At 39.5% G+C, this 12,845-nt stretch overlaps 2 protein-coding genes across 3 annotated transcripts in view; one reads left to right on the plus strand and one right to left on the minus strand.

Moving 5' to 3' along the window:
- Window positions 1-3,472, minus strand: part of mia2 (MIA SH3 domain ER export factor 2) — an 83,101-nt gene extending 79,629 nt beyond the window's left edge. For both annotated transcript variants that reach the window (XM_080750686.1, XM_080750685.1), the window contains exon 1: window positions 3,248-3,472. In XM_080750686.1, the coding sequence (XP_080606812.1) occupies window positions 3,248-3,353 (106 nt within the window). In that variant the 5' untranslated portion in view covers window positions 3,354-3,472. The remainder of the gene's footprint in view (window positions 1-3,247) is intronic.
- A 1,317-nt stretch (window positions 3,473-4,789) lies between these two features.
- Window positions 4,790-12,845, plus strand: part of gemin2 (gem (nuclear organelle) associated protein 2) — a 19,823-nt gene continuing 11,767 nt past the window's right edge. The window contains exons 1-4 of the mRNA XM_080750692.1: window positions 4,790-5,089; window positions 7,842-7,926; window positions 9,489-9,578; window positions 11,688-11,747. Coding sequence (XP_080606818.1) covers window positions 4,962-5,089; window positions 7,842-7,926; window positions 9,489-9,578; window positions 11,688-11,747 — 363 coding nt within the window. The 5' untranslated portion in view covers window positions 4,790-4,961. The remainder of the gene's footprint in view (window positions 5,090-7,841; window positions 7,927-9,488; window positions 9,579-11,687; window positions 11,748-12,845) is intronic.

A 12,845-nucleotide genomic window follows, 5' to 3' on the forward strand; every position in this document is an offset into this window, starting at 1 on the left:
GAGTGTAGACATACTGTGTACCGATTTGCGTGATTTTAGGGCGAAAATTGTAGGAGCAGTGTCCAAAAATGTGTTTTGCAAGAATCGGCCTCATGGTGGCGCTAGAAGAGGGCCATGTGAGAAATGAGGGGTGGGGTCTCCGCGCCGGCAAGGCGGACGAATAGGTACCGGCCCCGGCTGTCCCGGTCGCTCCTAGCCGGAGTTACGGCATTTTATGTGAGCTGCAGTGTAGGGGGTCCTCCACTGGGGGCGCCACCACTTTTGCATCCGTTCTGGAGCACCAGGAGTCGGTGGTCCCCGGGAATTCCCCGTGAGCAGCCCCGTTGGGGTGGTCATTTGGTCATGTTTGCGCATTTGGTCATTTTTTACATCTGGGGGTCCCCCAGGGACCTGGGGGTCCCTGGAGCTCCGGGGGTCCTTGGAGGTTGTAGTTTGGCAGCCAAGGAACGTGTGTGCAAAATTTGGCATGGATCGGGGCAACGGTTGCGGAGATATAAGCAGGGAAAAAGTGTGACGTGTGAGGTGTGACAGACAGACTGACGGACGGACTCACTCACAGTTTGTGCAGGTTTTGATAGTAAATGCGACCTACGGTCGCCACCAAGTGAATACTGGAGATGTGGCGTAATGGCATGGATTTCTACACAGAGAGGACAATTCTTTCAACATAAGATGCTGCGTTCAAGTTCAGGAGAGTTTGGCAATTCTCTTGAATGCTGCCTTCAGGCAGAGCTTGACACTAAGGTCTCAGAGGCACTTGTCCGTCGGGCAAGTACAGGTCATGTTCTACTTGCCCAAAGGTCATGCACACTTGCCCGACAAGTAAATCATCCATTTTAAAATGATAGGTAAGATTTTAATTGCCGCTCAATTTAACACTTATTTCTTTACTTTCTGGGGCAGTGCGATACAAAACATCATACCTCAATACCTCCAAATATCAAATACCTACATGTACATAGCTATGATTGAATATGTCCATGGTTTCACACTTGTTACTCTCCGCAGACCAGAAGACGGAGCGCTCTGGACACGTTCAGGTGTTTAGACAGATATCTGGTGTTGTGTTTATAGACGGTTGCGTCTCAAATGAGCACTTGCCCGGTCAGGAAAACCTGAAAGCAAACTCCCACTTGCCCAAAAGTTTTATTTAGCTGCCGAGGGCAGGTGGGCAAGTCTTAGTCTTAGTGTCAATGCCTGCTTCAGGTATGGCATGGAAAGAGTCTTAGTGTCAATGCCTGCTTCAGGTATGGCATGGAAAGAGTCTTAGTGTCAATGCCTGCTTCAGGTATGGCATGGAAAGAGTCTTAGTGTCAATGCCTGCTTCAGGTATGGCATGGAAAGAGTCTTAGTGTCAATGCCTGCTTCAGGTATGGCATGGAAAGAGGGGGCATTCTTTCACCAGAGTAAAAACTGGTCTGGAGAGGGCACTTTTTACAAGACTGATAAACGGGCAGGGAGCTCAAGTGCCTGACGTTCATTACATGTCAACTGAAACTCCAATAAATACAACTAAAATGTCAATATGGACTAGGCTACTGTATGTCCACTCTGCCAAGACTCCCTTTCCTTACCCTACCTGTGAAGTAAAACGTGCAACAGAAAACTGGAAAGTGGAAAAAATGCTGTTACACTGCATAATGCGTACAGAACATGATGAAAAACCAAAGATACACGTGATGCATTAACGCTGCAATTCAGAATGTATCTATCTACCTATAGGCTACTTTGTTGACCTGGGTTGACCCATCATTTTCACTTTTTAATAGCAAACATGGAAATAGTATTTAAAATGCTTGTGATCTGTAGCAACTAATTATGCTGGAGAGTAGAGACCCCCTGGACCCCTCTTTGAGAAGCACCACTGAACACCGAATCTCTTCATCGAACACCAACATAGCAGATATACAAGCTCACAACATGAGCTTGTACGGTTAGTTAGTTAGTTAGTTTCATTTATTTGTCCACAATGTGGAGATTTGTCTTTTGTCTCATATCTCATATACATTTACAACATTAAAACAGATAACAGCAACAAACAATTACACACAATGACACAAAGCATCTTTAAGGCAACCAGGAAGGACAACAATGGTATATGTTGGAAAAAACAGGCAGATCAGCGAGACATGACTTCATTCATTGCCTTAATGGCATTAGGAATGAATGAATTTTTAAAAATATTACGGCTACGGTGTGCCCAAGCTGTTCTATAGCGTCTACCAGAGGGAAGTAAATCGAACTCCCTATGGAGTGGGTGAGAGGATCATTTATTATCTTGACAGCTTTTTTACTAACCACTTCATTGTAGATACAACTTAATAGTTTTTGTTTTTTCCCTATGATTTTTTATGCCAGATTTACTATTCTCTGCAGCTTGCCTCTACCTTGTATGTTAAGATTACCGTACCACATTGCCATGTTAAAGGTTAAGATTCCCTCTATGAGGTTCTTATAAACCGTTTCCATAATGTGCTTGCTCACCCTGAAAGAGTTGAGCTTGCGTAAAAGGTGGAGCCGTTGGTTACAGGATTTAAAAATATAGTCAGTGTTGTCCTTGAAGTTAAGGTTGCTGTCAATTATAGTGCCTAGATATTTAAAGTTGTTTACTATCTCTACATTATGTCCCTTAATTATAAGGGGTTGCACAGGGTTCTTTTCATAAATGACCAGTTCCTTTGTTTTTGATATATAGTAGATATTGGTACATCTGCTGTTTTCGCAGAATGTTTGCCCCAAAATAGGGATATACCGGTAGATAGGGTAAGTGGTTAAACTAATAAAGCAGTACTTTAACTATAGAGTATTTTAATATACTGTACATAGATAGAACCACTATTTGATGGCATTGCAGACTCAAGACTCCATGCTGTATTGATTTATAGGTGCCATAGAGGAGAGACAAACATTGATCAAAATAGCAATTCTTCTCCAATCTCTAATTGTGTAGACATCTTGTAAATTAAATAATGCAGATGTTTAAGATGAACTCTGAGAGCTAAGATGAGAGCTAAGATTTACCCTCTCAAGAGTTATAGATCTAGAAGGGTCCATTTGGTTACCAACTCTCCATCATTTAGCTGGGGACCACCTGGAACCCCTTAAAGGACCACTGGTGGTCCCCGGACCCCTGGTTGAGAACCACTGATTTTAGACAAACAATCCATCAAGAAAGAAAGACATTCTTCTACATTCTCTAATTGTGTAGTTTTATTACATTTGTGATTTGTCTTTTTTAATGACTTACTTTCACACTGTGAGTCGGCACAGATCTTGTAGTCTGACAGAAGACCCCTGGTCAGATGAGGTAGAAGCAACACAATGATCCACAGAGCAGGGTGGTGAAAATACATGTTTGTGGTTTCATTAAAGATCCTCGGTTAAAAGCCCTCCATAACAACAACAACAACAACAACAACAACAACAATAACACAGCTAAAGCTAGTCTAAGCTAGGTGGACATTGGCTGCCAGCTTGCTACTGACTGTGACAAAGGCTAAAAGACAGACTGGGGAAGAGGCTGAGATAACACTATGACTGTTGGATAATTATTAACATGTTGAACAGTAGAACACTTTGATTGGCTATCAGTAGGCCTACTCAATATATCAGATATGCAGTGGTGGAACAAGTAGGAAATGTTCCTACTTGTGTCAAATGTTTTACTTAAGTAAAAGTAGCCTATCAATAATACTGCAATGTAGAAATTGACTCTGTTTAACAAGAAAAAGTCAGAAATTCAAAATGTACTTTTAGTAAAAAATAAAAGTAGGGCTTAAGTGCATCAAAATGAACTTAAATTAGTCTACCAAAAGTAAAAGTACAAAATGTTTGAAAATAGCAGATCTACCATCTCAAAACGCCAGTACGCGACGCGTTGTGAGCTTGTAGATCGGCTATTATCAGAAAGCCAAGGTATTAAATAGGGTTAAAGTGTTTTTTTTTGTATGTTTTATAATATAATTTATATTAGCCTATTAAGTAGTAGTATAGGAGAAAAGTAGTAACTTTTTCAAATAAATGGAGTAAAAGTACAATATTTGGATCCGAGATGTAGTGGAGTAGAAGTAAAAGTATTGGAAATTGGACATAGGCCTACTCAAGTAGTAAAGTACAAATACCAAAAAAAGTACAGTAGGCCTACTTTAATAAGTACATTTACTTATAGTTAGGCTACTTTACACCAGTGCAACTCAGTAGGCTGGTTCAGATATTAGTGAAGGATATTATTGTACAGAATAAAACAAAGACATGAATCCCACAGTGGATGTCCTGGACTTTGACAGACAGGAATAAAGCAGAACCACGTGGTGTGTGGCGGCGTTCCTGGTTACCATGGCAACGGCGCGTGATTATGGATCCCACTGGGAAAGATGGATGGAAACGGCATAGAGCGCTCGTTTTCACAGTTATTGTCCACGACATTGCAAGCGGCGGACCTTGGTGCTCGTGGCCGCAGGCGCTCGTGGCCGCGAAGAGCGGGCCAGGGCCGCGCGGCCGGCGGAGCGCCGCGCGAGTTACGAAGCCGTGGTGAATGCAATCGTTATATTTATGCCCAGGCCGTAAGGCCTGGTCAAGCGCACGATAAACGCAATGATAATTGGGTTTTGGTGCACCTCGCGCGGTCCAAGAGGCTACAACGGAGCGCTCCCTACGTCCGGTTCAGCCAATCACAATCGTCCGGGGCGTGGTTATCCATCTTTCCCAGTGGGATCCATAATCACGCGGCAACGACGCCTCGCGGCGCATGGCGATCGCGTCATCACGTTTAAAAACAAGATGGCGGCGAAGTTTCTGTTTTGGGCTATTCAGCTGTGAATAAACTGCGTTTGCTGCTAAAATACAACAAAATACCACACAATACCACACATAGAGGGACGTTTAGCTAAGTTAGGGTTGTAGAAGCGTTTGTTCTGCTATAGTTGTGTGTTATTTCCATCTGTATATCAGTTTATAGAAGCATGAAGTCAGACGTGGAGGAGTTGATGCCCAGGCTGCTGCCTGTGGACCCTGCTGTAGAGACTGAACAACCTGATGTTAGTCTGCATGGAGCTCCTAGAAACCCTCAGGAATACCTGCGACAAGTACAGTAAGATACACTTATTAATATTAATATTATAATATATTATATATACTTTATTAATATATTGAACAACCTGATGTTAGTCTGCATGGAGCTCCTAGGAACCCTCAGGAATACCTGCGACAAGTACAGTAAGATACACTTATTAATATTAATATTATAATATATTATATATACTTTATTAATATATTGAACAACCTGATGTTAGTCTGCATGGAGCTCCTAGGAACCCTCAGGAATACCTGCGACAAGTACAGTAAGATACACTTATTAATATTAATATTATAATATATTATATATACTTTATTAATATATTGAACAACCTGATGTTAGTCTGCATGGAGCTCCTAGGAACCCTCAGGAATACCTGCGACAAGTACAGTAAGATACACTTATTAATATTAATATTATAATATATTATATACTTTATTAATATATTGAACAACCTGATGTTAGTCTGCATGGAGCTCCTAGGAACCCTCAGGAATACCTGCGACAAGTACAGTAAGATAAACCTTTATTCATATTATATTATAATAATATATTATATATACTGTATTAATAGTGAAGTGAACAGACTGATGTTAGTCTGCATGGAACCTCCATGAATACCTGGGACAAATACATAAACCTTATTTATAAGTCCAGTATCTTAACCACTAGACTCAAGACCATACATGGGCAACTAATATATCAGAATACTGATATATTATTCATTTCAGTTTCACAATTCCAAACATGAAAACTTGACATTAACTACTTCAGTCTATTAGTAGTTGAATGACTACTATAATAGTATTCGATGTTAGTCTTTTTTATGTATTTAAGTTCATAAAGTTAACACTAATTATTTGCATTTGAAATTTCAGGATTCCAATTAATAAAAAAACAACAAAATATAATTCAGGTTCCAATTCAAAAGTAGCAAAAATATCCGATTTACAAGCTCAAAATGCGTTGCAGCGTGACGCGTTTTGATCTTGTAGATTGGCTATTTTTGCTACTTTCACTGGAGATGAGAGGTTTTTGCTCGACAGTAACAATGTGGCCCTCTGGAGTGAGTGTGTAAATATAGTGGCCCTCTGGAGTGAGTGTGTATAGTGGTCCTCTGGAGTGAGTGTGTAAATATAGTGGTCCTCTGGAGTGAGTGTGTAAATATAGTGGCCCTCTGGAGTGAGTGTGTAAATATAGTGGTCCTCTGGAGTGAGTGTGTAAATATAGTGGCCCTCTGGAGTGAGTGTAAATATAGTGGTCCTCTGGAGTGAGTGTGTAAATATAGTGGCCCTCTGGAGTGAGTGTAAATATAGTGGTCCTCTGGAGTGAGTGTAAATATAGTGGTCCTCTGGAGTGAGTGTGGAAATATAGTGTCCCTCTGGAGTGAGTGTGGAAATATAGTGGCCCTCTGGAGTGAGTGTGGAAATATAGTGGTCCTCTGGAGTGAGTGTAAATATAGTGGTCCTCTGGAGTGAGTGTGGAAATATAGTGTCCCTCTGGAGTGAGTGTGGAAATATAGTGGCCCTCTGGAGTGAGTGTGGAAATATAGTGGTCCTCTGGAGTGAGTGTGGAAATATAGTGGCCCTCTGGAGTGAGTGTGTAAATATAGTGGTCCTCTGGAGTGAGTGTGTAAATATAGTGGTCCTCTGGAGTGAGTGTGGAAATATAGTGGTCCTCTGGAGTGAGTGTGGAAATATAGTGTCCCTCTGGAGTGAGTGTGTAAATATAGTGGTCCTCTGGAGTGAGTGGAAATATAGTGGCCCTCTGGAGTGAGTGTGTAAATATAGTGGCCCTCTGGAGTGAGTGTGGAAATATAGTGGTCCTCTGGAGTGAGTGTGGAAATATAGTGGTCCTCTGGAGTGAGTGTGGAAATATAGTGTGGCCCTTTCCACCATCAAAGTTGCCCACCCTGCCCTGCCTGGTCTAGACCAAAGGAACATCCCTGTGGACTAAGGGAGATACTAGACTTTTGAGGCCTTCAGGCTGACACATTGAGTCACTCTGTTACTTACAGTATATATTATATTAGCCCTAGAATGTGTGTGATCTTACATGTAAAACCATAGCCATAGATAGATCACTCCCATTGCACGGCGTTTAGCAGATAAATCTGCGTGGCACTAAAGTGGCGCGCGTTACTTGTGTACTCACCCAATAATTAATTCCTCAGCCTTGGAGACAGATATGGTCCTCTAGTTTTTATCCATTTGAAGGTTATGGCAGAAAATGTGTATTTAGTAAATAAATATCTCCCCTTCTCCATGAGATTCACACGGCAACAGTCTGTGCACATGGCGGGATGACGTTCCCATTCACAGCAGCACTAAACACATGTAAAGAGTATTTTGTATTGTAAACACACTAGTCAATGTATGTGCCGGGTCCATTTGGTTCCACTTGTACCCTGTTCAGCATTACATTAACACTGAGGATTTGGCTGGACATACAGAGTATCTTCACTCCCTCCAGTCATAACATGAGACCTTTATGTATTATACATTATAACAATATTTACCTTTATGTATTATACATTATAACAATATTTACCTTTATGTATTATACATTATAACAATATTTACCTTTATGTATTATACATTATAATAATATTACCTTTATGTATTATACATTATAATAATATTACCTTTATGTATTATACATTATTATAACAATATTTACCTTTATGTATTATACATTATTATAACAATGTTTACCTTTATGTATTATACATTATTATAACAATATTTATGAATGGTGTTTGTCTCAGGTTGGAGGCGTCGTTGTGTCCTGAGGTGGTGGTGGCTCAGATCGACCCCAAGAAACTACGAAAGAAACAGACTGTCAATGCATCGGTACGTTGTGTTAAAGAAACAGACTGTCAACGCATCGGTACGTTATGTTAAAGAAACAGACTGTCAATGCATCGGTACGTTGTGTTAAAGAAACAGACTGTCAACGCATCGGTACGTTATGTTAAAGAAACAGACTGTCAATGCATCGGTACGTTGTGTTAAAGAAACAGACTGTCAATGCATCGGTACGTTGTGTTAAAGAAACAGACTGTCAATGCATCGGTACGTTGTGTTAAAGAAACAGACTGTCAATGCATCGGTACGTTGTGTTAAAGAAACAGACTGTCAACGCATCGGTACGTTATGTTAAAGAAACAGACTGTCAATGCATCGGTACGTTGTGTTAAAGAAACAGACTGTCAATGCATCGGTACGTTGTGTTAAAGAAACAGACTGTCAATGCATCGGTACGTTGTGTTAAAGAAACAGACTGTCAATGCATCGGTACGTTGTGTTAAAGAAACAGACTGTCAATGCATCGGTACGTTATGTTAAAGAAACAGACTGTCAATGCATCGGTACGTTGTGTTAAAGAAACAGACTGTCAATGCATCGGTACGTTGTGTTAAAGAAACAGACTGTCAATGCATCGGTACGTTGTGTTAAAGAAACAGACTGTCAATGCATCGGTACGTTGTGTTAAAGAAACAGACTGTCAATGCATCGGTACGTTATGTTAAAGAAACAGACTGTCAATGCATCGGTACGTTATGTTAAAGAAACAGACTGTCAATGCATCGGTACGTTATGTTAAAGAAACAGACTGTCAATGCATCGGTACGTTGTGTTAAAGAAACAGACAGTCAACGCATCGGTACGTTGTGTTAAAGAAACAGACTGTCAATGCATCGGTACGTTGTGTTAAAGAAACAGACAGTCAACGCATCGGTACGTTGTGTTAAAGAAACAGACTGTCAACGCATCGGTACGTTGTGTTAAAGGGGTTGTGAGAGATATTTCTGATAAATAGCTCTATATTGTGACAGTAATAATCATTGCTATAGAGTGTTTGTTCAGTAACAGTGTTAAATAGCTCTATATTGTGACAGTAATCATTGCTATAGAGTGTTTGTTCAGTAACAGGGTTAAATAGCTCTATATCGGCCAATTATGTGTTTACAAACATTGAGACTGAATGAACAGGTGACATGTTTCGTGTAATCAATTCCCAACAGATCTCCAAACCTGTTGTTTTGGGGAGTAATGGTTTCAGTTCCCAGTTAACTTGGTTAGTGACGTGCGCCCTAGAGACATATACTTAATTGTGCTACGGTATTGCGCACCAGTAACAGCTGTCATACAAGCTTGCATCACGTTGCGGATGCGACCACTGTGAGCTTGGAGGTCTGCTGTTCTCGGCCGTTCTCCGCACGCGACACCTTCATTATCAAATTGATGCTGATAAATGAGTATTATCATTCAGATTCAGATTTAAAATGTTTATTCTGTTCATTAAAGAGCTGAAGAAACCAAATAAATCTCACCTACAGCACCTTTTTAATATGTAATGTAATATTAGTTACTATACATACTGTAATATTCATATATATTTTCTGTGTCAGGTGGCAGGCTGTCCTCCTGCTCCCCTGGGCTTCTCTCCAGGTCTGGGATGGCAGCGGCAGCAAGTCAGTAACTTCTCTGATGTCAGACAGGTAGGACATTATGGTCATGTTTACCTTCAGAGAAACCAAGACTTCTGAACTCTTGGAAACCTTCACCCTCTCCTAAGATATATAATAAAATCACATCAAAGAAATGACTATAGAAATACAATTGGACAATTTTATCAAATATTTCAGGAAATCAAATCTGAAGATGTAGTCTACATTAAGGATAAATGGGATAAAGAACTGAGAATTACTATAAATGGAAACGAGTGGAATCAGAGTTTCAAAGACATTTTTAATTTCTTAAGATCACCTTTCTGGCAGGAATATGCCTGGAAAATCAATATAAGGTACTTCCAAACACCTCTGTCAATATCTAAGTATCATTCAAACTCTAGCTGCTGGAGAGAATGTGGGGAGAGCAATGCGGATCATACCCATATATTTCTCACATGCCCCAAAATACAAACTCTCTGGTCAAGAGTCACACAAATAATAGAACAAATATTTGGGGGAGTTTTAAATTTACAAAATCATAATATACTCCTGGGAACACGTCCCAAAAGCCTGCAGAGCAGAGATCTATATCTCTTTTGGATTATGAGAATTATAGTACTCAAACAAATATCATGGGGCTGGAAAAGTTTGGAACCCCCCAGGGTGGATAAATGGTTGGAAAAACTGGAAGACATGTACTCTATGGAGAAGGTGACATATAAAATTAATGGTAAGGAAAATGTTTTTGAAAAAAGGTGGGCCTCTTATCTATTAAATAAGGATAACATGCCCATTTAACTCTACCTTTTGTTTTTGTGCATTCTATTTGTATTTTTGTTCAAACCAAAAGTATTTCAGACACAATCATCAAACAATAAAGCCTCTTTTATCTTATTTCAGGAGACGGTCACTTGGGTTTAGGTATACTTTATTGACAAGAATGGAGGCAGTAAGCAAGCATCATACAGCATGGCATATTGAGCACCCTACTATAGAGACAGCATAATATCTAAGGCCTATATACGAGCATCAGATTGGCAGCCTACCTTAAGCGCTACTATAGGACAGCATAGAATCTATAGCCTAAGAGAGAACATGGATTGGCATGGATTCTGCCTCGGGCCATATCTCGCTGTCCCACGATCCCCATGTTGCCATGAGTATCGAGGGCATAATCTTATTACAGCGAGCTCTGGCCCGAGACCCCCCGCGGGGGATCTGAAGCAGAACCTAACGGTGGCGCTGGGGTGGAGGCGGGGCAGCAGCTAAGCGACATGAGAGACCCACTGGCTACTCTACCTATGAACCCTGGGTAAGGGGGGGGTGGGACACAGTGTCCCGGCCCCCGCCGCGCGCGCGCCCCCTTGTGACCGCCCCCAGAACTAGCTACGATCCTACGTATCTTCGCATAATTTTCTTATTTTATTTTTTGTTCTCTGTATAGTAGTTTATTTTGTTGTTGTGTAGGTGATGGGGTTTGTCCATACAGGGCCATGACATGTAACAGAAAATATATGAATAATGACAGTGAATTTGTTGGAAGATATGTTACATGTTGAATGAGTATAAAAAAAAAAAAAAGACTTCTGACATAAACAAACAGCAACACTACAGCCAGAACCACATCGCATCATTACTCTGGGACTAACATGTCCACATGAACCCTAGCATTCCAGTCAGGGGGACTAAATGCATATACTGTAATTAGTTTGTTGCTGGAGGGAGCGGCAGGCAGAAATTAACTGCGGGCGGTCAGAAATGAAATCTTTGCCGGAACGGGCGGGAATGGTCAGAAATCCAATGGGAGCGGTATTGAGAAGACCTCTATCTACTCTAGGGTACTTAGGAGCTGCTGAGCGACGATCCAAGTTTTGGATTGTTTTTATAAATGAAATCAAATTAAATTCTCAGGTTTCTGGGCCAGGCAGCCTGGACCAACGGCTTTTTCTCTGGATTCTGGGGTTGGGGCAGTTTGTAGTGTAATGCTGTGGTTATGTTCCAGGTGATAATAATTAATGTAATGCCATGGTTATGTTCCAGATGATATTAAATAATGTAATGTCATGGTTATGTTCCAGATGATATTAAATAATGTAATGTTGTGGTGGTTATGTTCCAGGTGATATTAATTAATGTAATGTCATGGTTATGTTGCAGAACATCTCCAAACACAGGACTCATTGGAGCAGTCACACTCTGGATGACAACGTGAGGATGGTGAGGAGAACTCTTTTGATGTAATTATTGTGGGCTCGCTGATGAAAGACGAGAACAGTATGTTATATCAGCATGTTATATCAGCATGTTATATCAGTATGTTATATCAGCATGTTATATCAGTATGTTATATCAGTATGTTATATCAGTATGTTATATCAGTATGTTATACCAGTATGTTATATCAGTATGTTATACCAGTATGTTATATCAGTATGTTATACCAGTATGTTATATCAGTATGTTATATCAGTATGTTATATCAGTATGTTATATCAGTATGTTATATCAGTATGTTATACCAGTATGTTATATCAGTATGTTATATCAGTATGTTATATCAGTATGTTATATCAGTATGTTATATCAGTATGTTATACCAGTATGTTATATCAGTATGTTATATCAGTATGTTATATCAGCATGTTATATCAGTATGTTATATCAGTATGTTATATCAGTATGTTATATCAGTATGTTATACCAGTATGTTATATCAGTATGTTATATCAGTATGTTATATCAGTATGTTATACCAGTATGTTATATCAGTATGTTATATCAGTATGTTATACCAGTATGTTATATCAGTATGTTATATCAGTATGTTATATCAGCATGTTATATCAGTATGTTATATCAGTATGTTATACCAGTATGTTATATCAGTATGTTATATCAGTATGTTATATCAGTATGTTATATCAGTATGTTATATCAGTATGTTATACCAGTATGTTATATCAGTATGTTATATCAGTATGTTATATCAGCATGTTATATCAGTATGTTATATCAGTATGTTATACCAGTATGTTATATCAGTATGTTATACCAGTATGTTATATCAGTATGTTATACCAGTATGTTATATCAGTATGTTATACCAGTATGTTATATCAGTATGTTATATCAGTATGTTATATCAGTATGTTATATCAGTATGTTATATCAGTATGTTATATCAGTATGTTATACCAGTATGTTATATCAGTATGTTATATCAGTATGTTATATCAGTATGTTATACCAGTATGTTATACCAGTATGTTATATCAGTATGTTATATCAGTATGTTATACCAGTATGTTATATCAG

The sequence above is a fragment of the Nannobrachium achirus genome (assembly GCF_963921795.1).
Source record: "Nannobrachium achirus genome assembly, chromosome: 20".
Lineage (NCBI taxonomy): Eukaryota > Metazoa > Chordata > Actinopteri > Myctophiformes > Myctophidae > Nannobrachium > Nannobrachium achirus.